This window comes from Phymastichus coffea, unplaced genomic scaffold, assembly GCF_024137745.1.
Source record: "Phymastichus coffea isolate CEN01 unplaced genomic scaffold, Cenicafe_Pcof_1.1 PCOF00057, whole genome shotgun sequence".
In the NCBI taxonomy this organism is placed as follows: Eukaryota; Metazoa; Arthropoda; class Insecta; order Hymenoptera; family Eulophidae; genus Phymastichus; species Phymastichus coffea.
In genome coordinates this window covers 25,001-44,565 of record NW_026706868.1, presented here as the reverse complement: position 1 = coordinate 44,565, position 19,565 = coordinate 25,001, and the positions used below count along the sequence as shown (strand labels likewise).

Genomic DNA, 19,565 nt, shown 5'->3' with positions numbered 1-19,565 from the left:
AGTGTTTTCATTTCTTTTAAAATGAGAGCTGGTGAAGACTTGAGATGAGATTTGCCGTTGAATTTACGCTTGTAATTGGCCAATGAAGTTCACCAATCACAGGCAGTCATCAGGGTCGAATGGACTTGGTAACTGCTATGTGCGTTCGCTTAGCTAATGTGGACCAAAATGTCAAGAATAAGCTCTGCAATGTAATGCCGAAATGAAAAGGAGAAGCATTACAATTGAATATATTTAAGAATAAAAATTTTTTTACTCTAGATTAGATTTAATATCAGAAAACAAAACGTAAGTATTTTATATTGACGTACTTCTAATATATAATATAAAGCAAAATTACACCTCGAGGTAACCTATAAATGTATTTTTGTAATATCTTTTGCATGAAAGATAATTAATAACAACGAATAATTGAATGAATGACTGGTCAAATGAAAAGGATTAGACAACTACAGAGAATATGCATATGTAACATACAATTTGTCATTCCTAAATGTCATCAATATGAAAAGACTTACTATTTTATTGAAATTTTGAAAAGAATGTTTATTTTATTGTAATAAACATGCCAAATGTTTGTATTGTCACTCATATTTTAACGCAGTATGAAATAAAGTAACGATAAAAAAAAAATAAAAAAAATTCAATTTATATTTGCAAATGTAAATGTTTAGATGACGACTAATTCGATAAAACGGAAAGCTGACACTCAAGTACCAGCCGAGGAAAGTGACCTGCTGTTAATTAGACCTCTGGGTGCTGGTCAAGAGGTCGGACGTTCCTGCATAATGCTCGAGTTCAAAGGCAAGAAAATCATGCTCGATTGTGGAATTCATCCGGGCATGAGCGGCATGGACGCCCTTCCCTTCGTTGATATCGTCGAGGCTGACGAAATAGACTTGCTTCTGATTTCTCATTTCCATTTGGATCACTGCGGTGCCTTACCCTGGTTCTTGTTGAAAACCAGCTTCAAAGGCCGCTGTTTCATGACTCACGCGACCAAAGCTATCTACAGGTGGCTACTGTCGGATTACATCAAAGTTAGCAACATCGCCACAGAGCAGATGCTCTACACGGAATCCGACCTAGAGGCTAGCATGGACAAAATCGAAACGATCAATTTCCACGAGGAGAAAGACGTGTACGGTATAAAGTTTTGGGCTTACAATGCCGGCCACGTTTTAGGGGCTGCGATGTTCATGATTGAGATAGCAGGTAAGTCGAGCGACATGTTCGAGCGAGAGGGCTTGGCATCGAATCAATGTTTTGATTTGTAGGCGTGAAGATTTTGTACACCGGAGATTTTAGCAGACAAGAGGACCGGCATCTAATGGCGGCGGAGATCCCGAACGTTCACCCAGATGTGCTGATCACGGAGTCGACTTACGGCACGCACATCCACGAGAAACGTGAGGACCGCGAGAGTCGTTTCACGAACCTCGTACACGAAATAGTCAATCGGGGCGGACGCTGCCTTATACCAGTTTTCGCATTGGGTCGAGCGCAGGAGCTACTTCTGATCCTTGACGAGTACTGGAGTCAGCACCCGGAACTGCACGAGATTCCGATCTACTATGCGTCATCGCTGGCCAAGAAGTGTATGGCTGTCTATCAAACATATGTGAACGCAATGAACGACAAGATCAGGCGGCAGATCGCAATCAACAACCCATTCGTGTTCAAGCACATCAGCAATCTGAAAGGCATCGACCATTTCGAGGACATTGGGCCGTGCGTTGTGATGGCCTCGCCGGGTATGATGCAGAGCGGCCTCTCGCGTGAGCTCTTCGAGTCCTGGTGCACCGATGCCAAGAACGGCGTGATTATAGCGGGTTATTGCGTGGAGGGCACCCTCGCCAAAACCATACTCTCCGAGCCCGAGGAGATAACAACGATGACTGGCCAGAAGCTACCGCTTAAAATGTCTGTAGACTACATCTCGTTCTCGGCCCACACTGACTATCAGCAGACCTCAGAGTTCATCCGCACGCTGAAGCCGCCGCATGTCGTACTCGTTCATGGTGAGCAGAACGAGATGAGTCGGCTAAAGGCTGCGCTACAACGCGAGTATGAGGATGATCCGAGCACCAGCATGGAGATCCACAATCCGCGTAACACCGTAGCCGTGGAGCTGTACTTCCGTGGCGAGAAGACGGCCAAGGTGATGGGAGCCCTAGCTATGGACACGCCGAAACCCGGCCAGAAACTATCAGGAGTGCTGGTCAAGCGCAACTTCAACTACCACCTGCTCGACCCTTGCGATCTAGCCAAGTACACGGACATGAGCATGAGTCAGGTGATTCAGCGTCAAAGCGTTTACTATTCGGCCTCGTTGCCCACGCTCAAGCACCTGCTCACTCAGATCGCCGGCAGTCTCGACATAGTCGACGACAAAAAGCTGCGGGTCTTCAAGAACGTCGACGTGACGATCGAAGGCAAAAACATTACGATGGAGTGGTTGGCCACCCCGGTTAATGACATGTACGCCGACGCGGTACTCACAGCGTTACTGCAGGCCGAGACCATGGATAGCAATCCCAAGATGCTCGCCGCTCCTACCAAGATGGATCGCATGCACTTCAAGGAGTGTCTCATCGAGATGCTGCAGGAAATGTTCGGCGAGGACTCGGTACCCAAGATTTTCAAAGGCGAGAAGCTCTATGTGAGCGTCGACGCCAAAAAAGCTCACATTGATCTTCTTACTCTGGAAGTCACATGTCCCGAGGACGATACCTTTCAGCAAATCATACAGACAGCCGTCACTAAGCTGCACCAGTCCCTCGCACCTCCTATCGATACCTGAACCGACAATGTTCCCTGTCAACCGAGATCCTAATTATTCTTCGTACGACAAAAGACGCTCTGACAATCGTGTGGCTTTCTAGTTGCACGGACATGGAAAAGCCTCGAGCCATCCATTCATTATTCTATTTCCATCTAGTGTTCCTCTCTACTGGTATTTATTTTGCGCCACGTCATCGACTGTGCGCAGAGGAGATTACTCGTTACGAAATCCAACTAATTGGTACATGTACGTATATAAGTGGCGAATGTAATAGGCTCACGCGATGCCTAGAGAGGTCAGACTACGAGATAATAAAAGAAAAGTGACAATACTTTTTGTAACGTGACAAAGAAAAATGTTTTTTATTCATTGCGTGGAGACAGAAAGGCTGGTGAATGCGAATGGTATAAGAGAGAGAGAGAGTAGAGATTGTGCGAATATGATAAATTAATTAAAATTTAGTGTGGGGCCGCTTGTCGAGGTAAGCCTTGATCTTGGGCGTTGAACGAACGGTTTGGTCGAGTTTGTCCAGCGCCGGGAAATCCTTGACGAACTCTTTCTGGGCGATATTAGAGATGAGCTCGATGATCGCCGAGAAATGGGTGTCGGCCCAGCTCAACTGGTTGCGTAACAGATAAAAGCACAGAATGTTATCTCGATGAGCTATCGATTTGGATTTACTCGCGGTGAGCGTGGCATACCTTGCCGGCGACGAAGTATCCGCCGTTCTTCTTCACTCGTTGTTCGAATTTAGCCAGGTACCACGGGGTTTTCTCAATGGCAAGCTCAAGTAGTTTGGCTTTCCTGGCCGGCTCTTGTTCGCGGAAATGGGCGGAGTAATCTGCAAGAGCGCGCGAAAGTTGTAAAACATGCAAGCCTCGGCGATCGATGCAGCTCTTTGAAGAGTGCTATAGCGTGTTCATACGCCTCGCCGTGAATAATTCGGTAAAAAAATGAAGCGTAATTTACATAGCCTGCAGTCCTCGATATCGTCGACGCACATATCGATCTCCAGCGCCTCGAGCTCGTTGCTGCCATACAGGTTGCCCTTCTTGGCAAGATAGCGGCTGATGGCTCTGGTTTGATGATAGACTCGGCCATCGATCTCCAAAATCGGTATCTGCTCCATTGGCATCTCTGCGTCACATTGTGGATATTCGTTGGGTCATTTCATGGCTACATAGTTCGCGAGCGGCACGCGATAACGCTCGGGCAGAGAGCAATTCAGTACGGCAGTCCGCGCGTTGAACCACATAGAGCGCCACGGCGTTCGATCGGCAAACGCCCCCGATAATTTTCCCTCGAGCTCAACGTGGAAAATAACCACGAAGGGAGAGAGCTCGCGCGGTATCTCGGCACGTCCCCTGCGCGATCTTATCGCATGCCGCTGATCGCGAGCTCATTGCGAAACGCGCCAATCGCGCCCTGACGACTTACTGGACTTTAGAGCGGGCCAATCCTCGAACTCGACACGGAAGTCCTCGAAGTCGATGCCGGCGTAGTGCAAAAGGAAGCGCAGCGGCTCGCCCAGGCCGGTGATGTTGAAGTAGGTGAGCTTGTAACTCGGCATGGTCGCGGTAGCTTTCGCTCTTCGATTCAACAAGTGTTCCTTGGGATAGCTGCGGTCCGAGCTGCGAGAGAACGCGAGCGAGACTACGCGGGCGACGCCGCTACGAGCTGGCCTTTTAGATTGTGCGCCGGTCGTTATGCCGAGCGACTGCTGACTCGTTTTCCATCCCCCCTCCCCCTGCCGTGCCACTCCCGCTACGGCTCGCACAGATCCCATATCAGCCTGTTCTCGACTAAGTCGCTTCTGCCTTTTGGAATTCTCGTGTTAGTCGGCAAAGGATTTGGCTCGTCCGTCGCGATCTCATTTGATTCTGATAATGCCCGCGGCTTGAGAAAACGTCGAGATTTTTTTTCTCAAATTGTGAGAATTTTCAGGATTATTGTATTGGTTGCGAGCAAGCCTCGAAAATCGAATTATAAATAGATTATTCAAGGTCTGTGTACCGTACGTCTGAAATAACTTTACCTATCCGCACTTTTGTTTACCTGGAACACACAACCATGAATAGATCTTTTTCCACATGGAAGATTTTGTCGAGGCACAACATTGTAATAGTTGAATTTCTAAGACGGCTATCGTGCTGTTGTGTACCACCTTTTATGCCACAGCGTGTACACTTGCCTGCGTCTGCACGGTCTACGGTTTCTTTCATGCTAATCCGCGAGCATTCATCTGAAAATGATTTGTTTTCCTTATCATTTTTTTTTCACTCACACTGTGGGTTCACAAATCGACATTTCAACATCTCGTAATCACGTTGAAAAGACGCGAACGAACCTTCCGATACCATTATCTGCATAGTCAGACATTTTTGCTGATTACGGTATCAGCATCATCGCAATAATTGCGACAATGAAGCGAGTGAACAAAAAAAAACAGGAAAGGACATTCGAAGGAGGAAGATGTTCGAGCTGAAAATAAATACGCCGTTACGTTTTTTTGCTTTTGAAATTTTTGTCCCATTATGTTCTCAACTTTATTTCGTTACGCTAAGAACTAAGCCATTAGTTAAAATCCTCGTTGATTTTACATAGACGACAAAAATACGTTCTAATATTTACAAATGAGGTGTATAACGTAAGCCTAATATAGGTATAATAAATCTGCAAAAAATCGACTCAGCATCTCGTCGGCAGTGGACACGAGCAGACGCGAGCTATGCACACTACCTACGTTCGATACAATTAAGTAGTCGAAAAAATATCCTTCTCGCTTATTTGTTAGTTAGCATCATTTTTTTTCTTCGTACTTTTGCGGAATCGCCAATTCGTTCGTACAGAAATCGACCGTTCGGAGGGAAGAGGTATTAGCGATGCTTCATAAGGACTTGCGAGGATCAAAAGCGAATAAACGACAAGAGATTTTTAAGATTAATATTACGTGCAGATCGTCGCATCTTCAAATCATTGCATCGTCAGTAACGATGGCAACGATTTTGCTTGCGTATCCTTCCGCGACGAGACGAGTGCCGCTATCCTTCGCTCATCATTATTTTGTTCGAGTTTCTTTTGTTTTTCACCTTCTTCGCATTCCTCATTTTATCTCATTATTATTTTTTTCGCCTCATCTTTAAATCAGATTTTACAATCGCATAACAATTATATGTGAAAATAATAACAAACGTACCTAGTTCATTGTTATTTTCATGACAATTTTTCCCATCGGTCAATTCGTGACTTATTTTCATCATTTGCCGATTTCTAAAACATTTACTAGTCAGTTGAATTCATATTAATTGTTCTATGTACAGATGAATATTACATTGCCGTACTTATGTGATATCCACTAGCAATAAAATATATTTATATATATAATAATGTATGGTGTATAGTGTCGAGTTTCCAAAAAGGCAGCTCAAGCCTTTCATCTTATTTATTTCATTATTATTATTATTATTTTTTTGTAATTTTTTCCGTTTTCTTTTGTTAAACTTAATAACGACGATATTTTTCTCTCTCTTCTTTCTCATTCGCGATTTATACCTGTGATAAAAAGCAGCCCCGGTCAAAAATACCCCAACACGAAAGAGCGAGTTAGAGATTACAGAGCAAGCTGTCCGACGCTTCATCGTATAATAATTTTGTTTGAGCTTCTGTTCAATTCGATCCGCGTAAATATGGATCGACCAATATAGGAGGGAATAAACAATGGCGCGTGCAACTGGTGCGACGAAATTTAGTCGTTTAATAATTAGTGAAACTCAGCTAGTCCATCAAGTTTCAACCAGCCACGACGCTTATTCATATCATTTTCCTCGGCTTTTAATGCTCAAAGCGCGGCACTTTTACCAGGGATCGGAATTGGAGAAATGAGGAACAGCCGGGCGTCGCGCTGATAAAAAGCGCTGACATGCCTGCTCGCGTTTCAAATTTGATTGGGGCGCAGCCTGCACTTCGTACACTTGTCGTCACTGCGACAGTAATTTTGACGGCGATCACGACGACGACGTCCTTTTGCACATAAATTCATTAATACTCGCGCGAGCCTCCTCGCTTTCTCGGTCCCAACAAACAATCATATAGCAAATATACATAAAATTGATTTTTTTTTCGTTAAAATTTGGCTTAAACAACGGATACATCTCGGTACTCGTTAATACGTCCATCCTGATTTCCGTTTAAATCATCGCCATCGACGGGTTGGTTTCGCACGTTTCTAATATTTGTGTATTGTAATTTTTTTTTGTTTTTTGCTTTACTTAAAGGGGAACTCGTCGCGCGAGGTGTGACGAATCAATTGATTATAGTTAATGCCATGATACACGTATTATTGTTTTGCTACACGTTTGCGAATATTAGAATTACTATTAGTTCCTGTTCAGTTTGAGCCTCGCCATCCTTTCTGTCTCTTTCTCTCTCTGTCATTGATTGTTCGTTTATAACGGACAACGACGTAATCAATTGTCATTGTATTTGACACTTGAGCAGGCGCATGTAGGCCACGCCGTATTTCACATACACACGCAAACACACACGTGAACACACCCGCGTATCCGTGCGTTCGTGCATACGGACACACACGCACACATACGCGATTGGGCTTTGAGCTGCTCTCTCGACTCGATCACACGCGCGAACATCCGCGTGTAATGCTCAATCTACATTCGATATAATGTAGTCGCTCAAAAACGAGAAAGCACGCATTCAGGAGCAAGCAACGAGTGTGGAGCAGAAGCCAGCAATATTTTGATGAAACGCTTATCAATGTCAATCGTTTTTCTTTTCTCAGCCATTCTCGGCTTTTATCATTTTTTCTACCTTTCTCTCCGTTTTTTTGCTTTTAGCTATCGACTGTCTTAGTTGTGATAAAACAAACAGAGAGTTATCGCAATAAGTTTAGCAAGTCTCGCACTACGAGAAGCCTTGCGACAAAGTAAAAATAATATGTAATATCTAAGCGAGGAAGAAAGGTAGAAACGAATATTTTTTTCTTTTTCTCTTTTCGACAATAATATCTCGAGCTACTAGGGAGGCAGGACAGTGAACGCACGTATAAGAAACACAAATAACACAAAGATTGCTTTTGTTGACGCACGTCTGTCTCTCTTTCGCAAAAGATAGACGGCATATATATCTATAGTGTACATGCAGAAACTGCAGAAACTGACGCAATATCGCAAACGCAGAGTAAATCGATTCGACTGAGCCAGAAAACGCTATGCTGCAGACGAAACCAAAGTATTAGCATTAAACAGCACAACAGTTGGGCGTGCGTAGAAATTTTTAGACGTTACTGTCCAACTCGACGACTGCGGGCACCGAAGAAAAAATTGAGAAACAAAAAAAAATAAAAAAAAAGTAACAAAGGAAAACGTGTCGAAACAACAAGAACGGGACGACGACGATGATAGAAGAGGAGGGAGAGGAAAAGAGAGCGCATATCGACGCGATAACGGTAGCATGCGCACGCGCGACTTGGTGCAGTGTACAGAGCTTCGCGGCTCGTCCCGCCCGATTGCCGAGTTTCGATTGGATAGATGCATAAGAGAGAGAGAGAGAGAGAGAGAGAGAGAGAGAGAGAGAGAGAGAGAGAGAGAGAGAGAGAGAGAGAGAGAGAGAGAGAAGGAGAGTATTGCAATGTTCGACGACTCGCGAGAGTTTTTGACAATGATTTATTTCCAACCGAAGTCCACGCGCGCGTGCGCGCTCCTTGACACGTCGAAAGCAAAAGAGAGTGTATAATAGTACATTTCGATTCTAGTGTGAGAAAGTGATTTAAACCTCATGTGCAGGTTTGCACCCGAGCGAAGCAAGAAGGCGAAAAAGCCACACGAGGATGAAATTACTTTCCATGCATGTGTCTAACTTTATTTTTCGATACGACGCGTGCGAACTAGATTGGAAGTACATACGCCTGCTTTCCTAAGTTTGCTTAAATTGAGTCCTCGTGCACGGAGTGTCGAAAATGTTAGATGATGCATTCTCATGGCTCCGTTTATTCGCCTAGTTCCGCATTATATATATTTGTTTATAATTATGTACACGCGCTAGAATTGGCTCTGGTCTCAGCGAAATGAGTATGGGTGTGTGTGTATGTGTCGCGAATAGGAGATAGGGACGGGATTTACTTCACACAAGCGGCAACGCATGCCAAGAAGGGGAGGACGAGGAAAGCCGGAAGTGCGAGGCGAAAGTAAAAGGCTCACGCGCGTCGTAACTGCACTTGCCGTGCGTGTGTGTCTCTCTCTCTCTCTCTCTCCCTGTCTCTATTTTTCTGCCGCTCGCGCGGTCTTACGCAAAATCTGTGGCGAGGAACGAGCAGTGAAGCACGCGCCTCTTAAGTACGCGCTTAGCGAAACAATCAGCGGGCCGACATCTCGCTAAAGAACACACTTTGAAGACTCGTTCGTCGAGTTAGAACGTATCACAAGATCGCCCCCTTCGCCTCTTTCTCTCATACACTCTCTCTTTCGTTCTGCGATCTGTATTGGAATTGCACTGGTACTGCATCGTCCCATTGCCTCGGGATGATGAGCTGCCGTAGTGTGAGGTGGCAATCGGCTGATGGTCTCCTCCCTCCCTCTCTCTCTCTCTCTCGTGCGTGTCGCGCTTCATTTCGCTAGTCCCGCTTCGTCCTCGGACTTGTTCTTCTTTACAGAATGCAGCAGGACGCCGAGCAGCAACTGCTTCCGCCGCCTTTGCTCTTCTGCCTCTGATCTACAATGCAACAATGATAATAAACGCGCGTTCGCCATCTCGCGACAAGCGATCGAAGACGATGCTTGTGTAATTGTCGAGTTTATCCGGACGGCTCCTCGTCGCGAGGAGCACAACCGACAAGCGGACGAAGGAAAGGAGACAAGGAGTGGCGAGGAGAAAGTTTATTGGCAAATTTTAATTTGGGAGCGACAGGAACATCGATGCAGGCAGGTCAGCAGTAGTCGTCGGGCAGCACGTGCATGTACTCGCCAGTGGGCAGGATGCCTGCGGAAAGTAGAAGGAGGAGAAGAGGAAACGGCAATTGGGGGGAGGGGGGGGGGCTAAGCCACTGGATGATTACCTTGAGAGTTGGGCTCGGGCAGGTTTTCTCGGGGCACCAGGTGCATCACCGTGGTCTTGCCAAATGGAAGCCCGAGAGCGCCGAGCGTGACGTTGCTGTGCAAAAAGCGGCCCTGGTATATCAGCCGCAGGATTTCCGCCTTGGCCACCGCCTCTTCCGTCCAATCTGCAATTTTGTCTTTTTCGGCGTTAATGTCACGGTAGACGCACGGAAAAAGTGAATTCCAATGCTCACCTTCAGGCCAATTCTCGAAGACGTGATGGGCAATGTCCCCCGCGGAGTCGCTCGGACTGAATAGGAACTCTTTTGTCTTGCCGCTGACGAGGATGAGGCGCAAGTTGATCTGTAACACACGGTGTCGGGCACTTCGTCAAATGCTTCGCCACTTGATCCTGGCGCTCGTTCGCGTTGTTCGTCGGTCACTCGGAGTCGCGAGGGAGTCGCCGACCGAAGGTTCGAGCGAAGGAGAGTCGAAAGCCGCGAAGCAGCCACAAAGACTGACGCGCACACGTGCTCGCGGCGTCGCGTGGACTTGACCCAGTTCGGGCGGAAAAGCGGCGAGATTTCAGGGCAATTTCAGCGCCGCGGAGGTGTGCGCGCGCGTGCCGCGGGCCGGGGAGGGGGGAGGGGCGGGCGCAGCACCGAGCGGCGCGGAGTCGAAACGGCAACGGGCAATAATGCCGCTTCGACGGCGATTGCCAATGGAGACGGGAAAGTGCGCGTGGAGAGCGAAATCGAAAGCCGAAAGCGCGCGGCGAGCCGCAGCGGAGAGGCACGTTGCGGCGCCCGAGGTTCGCTCGCGCGACTCCTGAAAAACTGGACGAGCGGAGTACGCGGCGGCCGAGGTCGTCGTCCTGACCGAGCGAGATCCTATTATTGCGGTATAGGCGAGTTACTGTTACGTCTCTCTCGCTGGCGCGCGCCGCCGAGACAATCGAGGCGGGACTGTCGGTCGGGGGCCTTGGGGGCGAGCTGCCGCCTTGGGCCGGTGCGCGGGGAACCGATCCTGGGAGCTCCGAAATTTCTCGGGCGCTCTCTCGCTCGACCCGCGAACGCGCGCCGATCGATGGCCGGCCGCGCGGCTCTAATTGCCTAATGGAATTGACCGAGATACCTCCGCGGGCCGTGGAGGCGAGCTTCCGACCGCGAGCGCATCGCCACTGATAATCCGATAGAGGTGAAAGGAAACGAGGCGTTCCGTGAGTCACGGGGCTGTGCCATCGCAGACACGTGCGGGACAGGCCGAGCGAGTGCATCGTCGCGCCGCTCGGCAGAGAGAGAGAGAGAGAGAGAGCGCGCGTGTGCGGGCAGGAGGAGGCGGCACATCTGCTCGCCAGTTTTCGAGCTAAAATTGAAGTTGCGCGCGGTGCAAGCGTGAGAACGCCGAGAAAACGACAACGAGCAGCCGAGAGTAACGCGAGATTTCGACGTCGACGACGACGACGGCGACGTCGAGCGCGCGGACTTTATTGGCTTTAATTGGCCGACCAGACAATTATTCATTGAGTAGCTGCTGCTGCTACTGCCGTCGCCGTCGCCGCTGCGGCTCGTAAACTACCAATCAGAGCAAACTGCCGCTGCGGAAGGTCTCTCTGTCTCTCTCCGCCCGTATCAATGACGAGCCATTCGCAATTGAGCTTTCGAGATGAGATTCGACCCGATCGATTGTACGCACTTCCCGGACAATTATGGCCGATCGCGCGGCCTGCGTGCTCGAACCTCGGTCGCGCCGAGATCAGCATCCCGCTCGTGCCGACTCGGTCGACGCGCTCCCCGTCATCCGCTTCTTGCCGATTCGAACGGGCGGAGGGGGCGAGCAACTCGCCACTTCCCGATTTCTCGCTGCGCGCTAAGCGATGAATACAAACGAGAGCTGCTCGGCGAGAATCGACGGCAGCAAGCCTCGTGGTGCGGCCAATCAGAGCGATAACCCAAGAGGTGCAGCGAGGAGAATGTCGAAGCTGCCTCGATTCGTGCTCGAGGTTGTACTCCCACGGCGCGCAATGTCGAGCGACGCGACGCGCCGCTGCGAAAAACGCGGGTATTTTTATCCGCGCGGCGAGTACAGATGAATCACAATCAACGAGGGAAAAAAAAAATATAAAAAAGGCGCGTAAGAGGGATGAGTCAGAATTGAGAGTGCGCGCGAATTCAGCGGCGGCTGGATTGGACGAGCGAGTCGCGAAGTCAACGGCGCGCGCCGTTGTTTTCTCGCGGCGAGGCCCAAAAATAGACGCTGGTATCTAGAGCGCGTTGCACTTTGTGCCAGAATTAGCGGGGGCCAATTTTCCTCGCAGCTGCGACGCCACGAATACCCGGGACTCTCGCGACGTCGAAAAGCGCGAAGATGCAAGCGCTCGACCAACAGGTGGCGGACGACGACGCGGCGACGGAACGAGAAAACAAGAACAAGAGAAAGCACAAGTCCGAAAGAAACGACAATCTGCTGGTGTACGTGTGGAGTTTGAAACTCGAGAGGAGCGAGCGCGCGCGCGCGAGCTATCCGGTGCCGCGGCCGAGATTACGTTACCTGGGAGCGAGGAAGCCCAGCAAGGGTGCGAACGCCCGACGACGGCAACGGTAACGCGGAGGCGTCTGCCCGCGAACGCGCGAACAGCTGATGACCCAAATAGAGCGCTGTCGTTTGCGCTGACGAGCTGCTGCTGGGAGGGGAGGGGGGGGGGGGGTGGTCGGCTACGCGAGAATCGATCGAATTCGTATTATACGCCTATAAATACAGGCCAGCAGCGGCGCACCACGATTCCAGACTGTACATGCGATTCGCGTAATGCCCAAGTCCTCCGTAAAGCGCGCCGAAAAGGAGAGCGCCCACCCGCCACCTCCCCGCTCACGAGAAAGAGAGAGAGAAAGAGAGCATCGCAACAGTCTACGTCATTGCGGTATATGCACTCGTCCTCTGCGCTTGTGTCTTTCTCTCCGATATACGTCTCTCTCTCTCTCTCTCTCTCTCTCTCTCTTTTCTCCAGATGCAACTACCCTATTCACGCACTACACTATCGACGCGTTTCGTGTGTTCTTATCCCCCCCCCCTCACTCTCTCTCTCTTTCTCTCTCTCTCTCTAATGCTTTGCTCTGCTTTGTCGTCACCACAAGGACCTGAAGGACGAGAGACGCAGCAGCAGTTTCATCGATTTGCCGTGCATATAGTGCGCGAAGTTGAGGCAAAGGCAGAGAGAGAGAGAGAGAGAGAGAGAGAGAGAGAGAGAGAGAGAGAGAGAGAGCGCGAACGGGATAGAAAAAGAGAAAGAGAGAGGGAAGGTGGGTGGCTAGCCGGCAGCAGCAGAAGCTTTGTGCAGGGTGACTCCCCCAATTTTCTCTATACCGCGCGCATCGCTTAGACACACGAGAGAGCCGCGCGCGACCATGCCAAGCTGCACCGCCCCGAAACTGGGTCAGACGATGTTTCTCTTACCGCGAGACTCTCCTCGGTGGTTTGCTTACCTTGTCCGAGGGTATGTTGCGCGAACTCATCGTTGGGGATGCCGCTGGCTCCGACACGAGTCTCTTCGACCACTCGCGAGCGAGCAGTTCAGAGCACACAAAACACCGCGCACTCCTCTTGTTGTGCGCTTGCTGCCGCTGCCTCGACGACCTGACCACCAGCGAAGAAACGACTACAACTGATGCTAGAAAGCTCGGCCTTTGTGGGGCCGCGACCTAGGCTGCATCGCGGCGCCTGCTGTGGGCCTCGTCTTCTCACTACTTCCGCGCGACCGACACACTCGCACTCGCACTTGCACCGCTGGCTTTTCGCACTGCACCAGCAAAGGAGGAGCCGCTGACCGCAAAAGCTCGATTTCCGCTTGCTTGTCTGCTTTTCGGCTCGGATGAGCTGAGCTCTAGATGGACGAGCCTCTTCTTTACTTGTAGACGCAGCTGTCGAGCGCGAGCCGCTGCTTCAGTAGCATCGTTCACCTTTCCAAGCTCGCTTTCTGCCTCTTTTCGCGTACGTTCTCTCTCTCTTTCTTGTCTCGCGCTCACCTCGCTCTATCTCTCTCACTCGCTTGAAGCAGATCGATTGCGCACTCACGACCACGGACTCTTGGCAGCACTATCAGCAACAACAGCAGGAGCTCGTCTGCGGGGACTATCTCTCGTAGCACTATGTTGACCACCTGACAACCGAGACGACGACGACTAGGCAGAGCTGCCTACTCGTCTGCCTGCCTGCCAGCCAGCCTTCCTGTTCACTGCTTGCGAACACCCAAAGCCAAACAACACGTAAAATGGCGATCTCGCGCGCGCGCACTCCGACCCATTCGCCCGCTCACGCACACATGCACGCCGCCAGCCGAGCACGGCGTCACACTCGCGCGCGCGTCCGCGAACGTCGTGCAGGCGAGCACAAGTCGAGTCGAATCGAGCCCTCCCTCGATACCCCTCCCCTATTCTACACTCTTTCTCTCTTTTTGTTTTGGAGCTCTCTCTCTCTCTCTGTCTGTCTGTCTATCTGTCTCTCTCTCTCTCTCTCTCTCTCTCTCTGTGCATGCAACTCCACCGCCACTGCTAAAGAACATAACTAGATAAAAGAGACAAGGGACATCCTTTCAACCCCGTAACCTGCGGCCTGCTCATATATGTAGCATCGTTCATTTTATCCTATCCCCCCTCCCTTGCCAAAGACGTTTCTCCTTCGTCCATACGACTCCAAAATACGGACAATTTAATTTCTACGAGCGAGCCTATTCCGTTTTTGGCTCCAAAATCACTTAATTCTTATTTATCCTTCGGTTGTTTGAGTTTCTCACAAGTTTATAAACAAATAACTTCAAAGTTGACAGATTACCATTGCAATTTCATTGATAAAAAAATGAATTGATCTCATTAATTTGTTCAAGATTATTTCTAACGTATATCCACACAATTTTCAGGAATATATTTTAAAAAATTGCTGCGTATTGCGCAGTCGAGGTAGGATAGGCATTGTTCGCTGTCGGTTGCACATTCCCCGCTCACCTCACGGCGTTCTCAGCGGGAGGGATTTACCTATAGCTGCTAGCCTGCGCAGGTATGCCCCGCGCTCCTTTTATAACTCTCGTCATCCGCCCACGTGATCCGCTTTTATCCGAACGACCCGCAAACAATCTTTTTTTTTCAATTTTTGATTAGTTGACGATAATTTACTCGTCTGAAAAACTGCTCTTTTATTTATCAATGTGTTCTCTTATAATTTTCTTTTAGTAATGATAATGATGTTACTTATTTTGATGACAAGAATTTGTTTGATTTTATATTGATAAATAATATTATTTTCGTAAAACGTAGCTGATTTTGAATACTGTTTTATCGACCGCTGATATGTAAATACGTCAACAACAAGACATCACGTGTTTCCGGTAGGCGTAAGCGTTTACACTATGTAAAAGACGACTGTTGTATTTATTTGTAAACGGAATGCTTTTTCAATGGTGGTTATTAAATACTTTTATATTTTTACACGATGTCACGTTTAATTGTCAAGAACTTGCCGAAGAACGTGAGTGAACCATTAAGATTTTTTTACAATATATATTGTTTATTGTATTTTAACGAAAATGTATCCTTGTTTTTTAGATCACAGATGAAAAGCTAAAAAAACTTTTTGGTGAGTACGATGAGAAAAGTAGAGGTTACAAATATGTTATCACAGATGTACAGCGCAAATTCACAGAAGATGGTAAATTTAGAAGATTCGCCTTTATTGGTTATAAATCTGAAGAAGATGCTGCAGCTGCTTTGGAATATTTTAACAATACTTGCATTGATACATCTAGAATAACTGTACAATATTGTGCTAGTCTTGGTAAGTTTCATTAATTTCTTTCATTCACCTTGATTTTTCTCAGATTTTAAAAACCTTAATCAATTTGCAGGTGACCCTTCAAAACCTAAAGCTTGGAGTAAATATGCACTGGATAATAAAACTCAGACAGCTAAAGATGTCAGTGATGAAACTGAAGAAATAAGCAAGAAAAAAAGAGACAAAACCAAAGAAAATGATGGTAAGAAAAATAAAAAAAAGAACAAAAAAGATGAAGATAACAATAAAATTAAGGAGATATTAGAAATGGTATGTTGACTAAAGTTTAAGTTTGTTATTCATTGCTACATTTGTATCTAGTAATTAATTTACTTGCAGCATAAGGATGATCCACTGTTCAATGAGTTTATTGAAAGTCACACAAAAGGTGACAAAAAACTTTGGAGTAACGATACACTACTTGGTGTCAATGAAGAGGAAGAAGATTTTGATTCAGATGAAAATAGTGAAACTCAAGACAGTGAATCGGAAACAGATGATAAATCAAAGAATAAATTAGCCAAAAAAAACATTAGTGATAAAGAGTATATGGAATCTCTACAAAAAAAGAAAATAGATAGAACTTCAAACAAGCAAATTTCAGAATTAAAAGAAAGTCGCGGGCCAAACAAATTTTTTACTGTAAAAGTTCGAGGATTAGCTTACAATCACAAAAAGAAAGACATAAAGCTATTCTTTAAAGGTTTGCAACCCAAATCTATAAGGGTGCCACCAAAAATCAAAGGTATCGCTTATGTTGGCTTCAAAACTGAAAAGCAAATGAAAAAGGCTCTCAATAAAAATAAGAGTATTCTAGGTAAATAAATTAATGCAATTTAATTTACATTTTAATAAATAATTACATTGACTCAATAAATCTTATATTTTTATCCAGAGGGAAGATCTCTGATTGTAACAAAATACAAAGAGAAAGAAAAAAATATTACAAAAAATGAAAACAAGTACGTAAATTTAAGGTGGAAACAGCAAGAAGAGTCTTTGAAAAATGAAGAAAATGTAGCAGAATCAGGAAAAATATTTCTTAGAAATTTGGCTTATACTACTACAGAAGAAGACATTGCCAAATTGTTTGAAAAATATGGTTTGTAAAATCCTGGTTTGAATTTATTTGTTTTTAACTACTTATTGTCAATGTTCTTTCCTCTTCAGGGCCTCTTACAGAAGTAGATATGCCAATTGATAAAGCCACAAGAAAACCAAAAGGTTTTGCAACTGTGACCTTCTTAATGCCTGAGCATGCTGTAACAGCTTTCACAGAGCTTGATGGAACAATTTTAAATGGCAGATTGCTTCATCTTCTACCAGCAAAAACTAAAGCAGCTCCTACCGATTTGCTCGATCAAGGTTGCTACATAATTATCTTTTGAATTAAAAATTGTATGATTTTATAATTAACAGATTTTTTCAGATGGTTTGAATTACAAGCAGAAGAAAGAACTGCAATTAAAAGCTACTGCCAAGTCTACTCACAATTGGAATACTCTTTTCTTGGGAGCAAATGCTGTTGCCGATGCCATTGCAAAGCAGTACAATACGACAAAAGAAAAAGTAGATAATTTAATAATTTTTAATATTAATATAATTAATATAATTAATATAATTTAATATTTAACATAATTTTATCTTATCAAGATTTTTCTATTATTTAAATGAATTATAGATACTTCAACATAGCAACAATGGTCCCAGCATAGCTGTAAATTTAGCTTTAGGAGAAACTCTCATAGTGCAAGAAACTCAAAAATTTATGGAAGAACAAGGTGTTCGATTGAATGCCTTCAATCAAGTAAGTATTTTTAACAATTGGCCATTCAACATAATTGATTTTAAATACTTTTGCAGACTCCAAGCAAAAGATCCAAAACTATAATTTTAGTTAAAAATTTACCGTCTGGGACGAAGAACAATGAACTCGTGAATTTGTTTGAAAAACATGGAGAATTAGCTCGAGTAGTTTTACCTCCTTCTGGGATCACAGGTAATTTATTGGTAAATTTCAAAATAAATATTTGCTATCAGCTTTCAACTAATTCAATAATTTATAGCCCTCGTCGAATTTTTTGAACCATCGGAGGCAAGGCACGCTTTCAATCGTCTTGCTTACTCTAAATTTAAACATTTACCTTTGTATTTGGAGTGGGCGCCAGATGATAGTTTTGTATCGGCACCTACAAAGAGTGATGACAAAAATCCACAACAAAATACATCTGCTAAAACATCTCAAAACTCGACGAAGATGGACAGCACTACTAAACTCGGGCATGACAATACTAAACCAGAAAATACTAACGATGAAGATGACGAAGACGAAGACGAACCAGAACCAGATACAACTCTATTCGTAAAAAATTTGAATTTTAGTACCACGGAAGCGCAATTGAAAAAGGTAATTTAAAAATGTAAATGTGTATAAATGTATGTTTTTCAAATTTTGTCATTGTTACATTGATATTTGATTGGCAGCACTTTGCAAAATGCGGAGCAGTACATTATGCAACTATCAGCATGAAAAAAGATCCGAAAGATCCTGCTAATAAATTATCTATGGGTTATGGATTCGTTAGGTACAAATTTAAATCTGACATGGAGCGAGCTTTGAAACAATTGCAAACGTCCACCTTAGATGGAAAAACACTAGACTTGAAACGTTCTGAACGAACTCTGCAGTAAGTTGGAGTCTGTTCATCAATCACTTGACAAATGGCTGTTCATTATTATAATACATGCTATTTACCTTTCAGGACCGAGGTTAAGTCTCAAAAGAAAACAGCTAAAATTACTAATCAAACTGGCACTAAAATTCTTGTTAGAAACGTCCCATTCCAAGCAAATGCCGATGAAATCAAAGACTTATTCAAGTAAACGCACTGCTTACGAAATAAAACAAATGGATTCGTAAATTAATTAACATTAAAATACGCTTTTAAATATTTTTACAGAGCTTTCGGAGAAATCAAAGGAGTAAGATTACCAAAAAAATTGGTTGGTGATGAAAAGCACCGAGGTTTTGGTTTTGTCGAATTTTATACGAAAAAGGAGGCAAATGTAAGTATTTCGAATTCTTTCTAAGTATTTTCAATATTGATTTACAGCTTGTTGAAAAAATTAATTTTATTCATAGAGAGCATTCAAAGCGCTTTGTCAAAGTACTCATTTATACGGCCGCAGATTAGTATTGGAGTGGGCGCAAACTGAAGAGGGCATCGAGGATATTAGAAAACGAACTGCAAAACACTTCCACGAAGGTAAGGATGTCATTCTTATCTGTTAAATTGCAAGTAATATAGACTAATCTGATAGAAATTTATGTATTTCCAGAAAGCGCAGTTAAAAGAAGTAAAAAGGGTACACTGGATCCGGAATCGATAGGTTTGGAAGTCAACTAATTGATATTTATCTAATGTTCGCAGAAGTGATAAAGAAGTATGCATATTTTGTAAAGAAAAAAGTTTTATTCATAAGTTAATAATAATAATAATAATAATAGTAATAATAATATGATTTCATACAAGATGTCTTGTATTTATCAGGAGGTATACAATGATACTAGTTTTATCGATTAAATAGTCCATGACAAGTCGAGGACGTCTGCGACTTAAAAAAATACGCAAATCGTTACTACTTAAGACTGCAAATCAAGAAACCAACTTGCAACTGTCAGTTTTTTTTCCTTACTATTATTGTTCGCAATTTTTTAATGCAAACGAATAGAACGCATAAATTTCAAGTATAAAGCTGTGAAATAGATTCGTTTCAGCATTTATTTAAATCAATACGGCTCACCTAACTGAGTGTTAATCCTTTAATATGTAATTAGCTATTAAATTTACTAAAGCATTCAGAGCTTGAAGTATGGTCATTTGAACAGCAGACTCGACCGTAAAAAAAGG

General features: G+C 45.1%; 5 protein-coding genes across 13 annotated transcripts in view; 2 read left to right on the top strand and 3 right to left on the bottom strand.

Annotated features, from left to right (window-relative positions):
* The first annotated feature begins 134 nt into the window (after nt 1-134).
* LOC131666223 (cleavage and polyadenylation specificity factor 73) lies at nt 135-2,965 on the top strand. Its single transcript, XM_058938694.1, has 3 exons — nt 135-288; nt 675-1,215; nt 1,278-2,965. The coding sequence occupies exons 2-3, from the start codon at nt 675-677 to the stop codon at nt 2,801-2,803; spliced, it is 2,067 nt and encodes a 688-aa protein (XP_058794677.1). The 5' UTR covers nt 135-288; the 3' UTR covers nt 2,804-2,965.
* Nucleotides 2,966-3,116: 151 nt separating this feature from the next.
* Nucleotides 3,117-4,967, bottom strand: LOC131666228 (glutathione S-transferase-like). Its single transcript, XM_058938707.1, has 4 exons — nt 4,223-4,967; nt 3,755-3,922; nt 3,487-3,626; nt 3,117-3,404 (listed from the first exon to the last, which is right to left on the bottom strand). The coding sequence occupies exons 1-4, from the start codon at nt 4,569-4,571 to the stop codon at nt 3,237-3,239; spliced, it is 825 nt and encodes a 274-aa protein (XP_058794690.1). The 5' UTR covers nt 4,572-4,967; the 3' UTR covers nt 3,117-3,236.
* Nucleotides 4,968-8,344: 3,377 nt separating this feature from the next.
* On the bottom strand, nt 8,345-14,187 carry LOC131666229 (ubiquitin-like protein 3). Of its 2 annotated transcripts, none has more exons than XM_058938709.1 (4): nt 13,317-14,187; nt 10,089-10,197; nt 9,855-10,031; nt 8,345-9,511 (listed from the first exon to the last, which is right to left on the bottom strand). In XM_058938709.1, the coding sequence occupies exons 1-4, from the start codon at nt 13,344-13,346 to the stop codon at nt 9,447-9,449; spliced, it is 381 nt and encodes a 126-aa protein (XP_058794692.1). In that variant the 5' UTR covers nt 13,347-14,187; the 3' UTR covers nt 8,345-9,446. The 2 variants fall into 2 exon arrangements, with proteins under 2 accessions (XP_058794692.1, XP_058794693.1); XM_058938710.1 differs by having other exon boundaries at nt 9,855-10,019; nt 13,317-14,182.
* A 1,037-nt stretch (nt 14,188-15,224) lies between these two features.
* LOC131666221 (probable RNA-binding protein 19) lies at nt 15,225-19,342 on the top strand. 2 transcript variants are annotated; one of them, XM_058938692.1, is made up of 16 exons: nt 15,225-15,351; nt 15,429-15,657; nt 15,728-15,924; nt 15,994-16,471; nt 16,550-16,756; nt 16,825-17,019; nt 17,084-17,223; nt 17,336-17,461; nt 17,518-17,653; nt 17,721-18,061; nt 18,139-18,341; nt 18,417-18,533; nt 18,615-18,720; nt 18,797-18,920; nt 18,994-19,098; nt 19,206-19,342. In XM_058938692.1, the coding sequence occupies exons 1-15, from the start codon at nt 15,316-15,318 to the stop codon at nt 19,059-19,061; spliced, it is 2,703 nt and encodes a 900-aa protein (XP_058794675.1). In that variant the 5' UTR covers nt 15,225-15,315; the 3' UTR covers nt 19,062-19,098; nt 19,206-19,342. The 2 variants fall into 2 exon arrangements, with proteins under 2 accessions (XP_058794675.1, XP_058794674.1); XM_058938691.1 differs by lacking the exon at nt 19,206-19,342 and having other exon boundaries at nt 18,994-19,128.
* Nucleotides 19,214-19,565, bottom strand: part of LOC131666225 (6-phosphofructo-2-kinase/fructose-2,6-bisphosphatase 1) — a 6,349-nt gene continuing 5,997 nt past the window's right edge. For 4 of the 7 annotated variants that reach the window (XM_058938698.1, XM_058938699.1, XM_058938700.1 and 1 more), the window contains exon 7: nt 19,216-19,565. This exon is cut by the window's right edge and continues 864 nt beyond it. The gene's annotated coding sequence lies outside the window, so the exon portion shown is untranslated. The other 3 variants (XM_058938702.1, XM_058938704.1, XM_058938703.1) reach the window with 3 other exon arrangements.

Bases quoted from the DNA above. Each gene is read 5' to 3' on its own strand.
- LOC131666223 (XM_058938694.1), top strand. From the start codon at position 675: ATGACGACTAATTCGATAAAACGGAAAGCTGACACTCAAGTACCAGCC. The intron at 1,216-1,277 runs GTAAGTCGAGCG...TTTGATTTGTAG, and splicing joins GTTCATGATTGAGATAGCAG to GCGTGAAGATTTTGTACACC.
- LOC131666228 (XM_058938707.1), bottom strand. From the start codon at position 4,571: ATGGGATCTGTGCGAGCCGTAGCGGGAGTGGCACGGCAGGGGGAGGGG. The intron at 3,923-4,222 runs GTAAGTCGTCAG...AATGTGACGCAG, and splicing joins TTGGCCCGCTCTAAAGTCCA to AGATGCCAATGGAGCAGATA. The intron at 3,627-3,754 runs GTAAATTACGCT...GCGCTCTTGCAG, and splicing joins TATCGAGGACTGCAGGCTAT to ATTACTCCGCCCATTTCCGC.
- LOC131666229 (XM_058938709.1), bottom strand. From the start codon at position 13,346: ATGAGTTCGCGCAACATACCCTCGGACAAG. The intron at 10,198-13,316 runs GTAAGCAAACCA...CGTGTGTTACAG, and splicing joins GCAACATACCCTCGGACAAG to ATCAACTTGCGCCTCATCCT. The intron at 9,512-9,854 runs GTAATCATCCAG...GTTGCATTGTAG, and splicing joins GCCCGAGCCCAACTCTCAAG to ATCAGAGGCAGAAGAGCAAA.
- LOC131666221 (XM_058938692.1), top strand. From the start codon at position 15,316: ATGTCACGTTTAATTGTCAAGAACTTGCCGAAGAAC. The intron at 15,352-15,428 runs GTGAGTGAACCA...CTTGTTTTTTAG, and splicing joins TCAAGAACTTGCCGAAGAAC to ATCACAGATGAAAAGCTAAA. The intron at 17,020-17,083 runs GTTGCTACATAA...AGATTTTTTCAG, and splicing joins TACCGATTTGCTCGATCAAG to ATGGTTTGAATTACAAGCAG.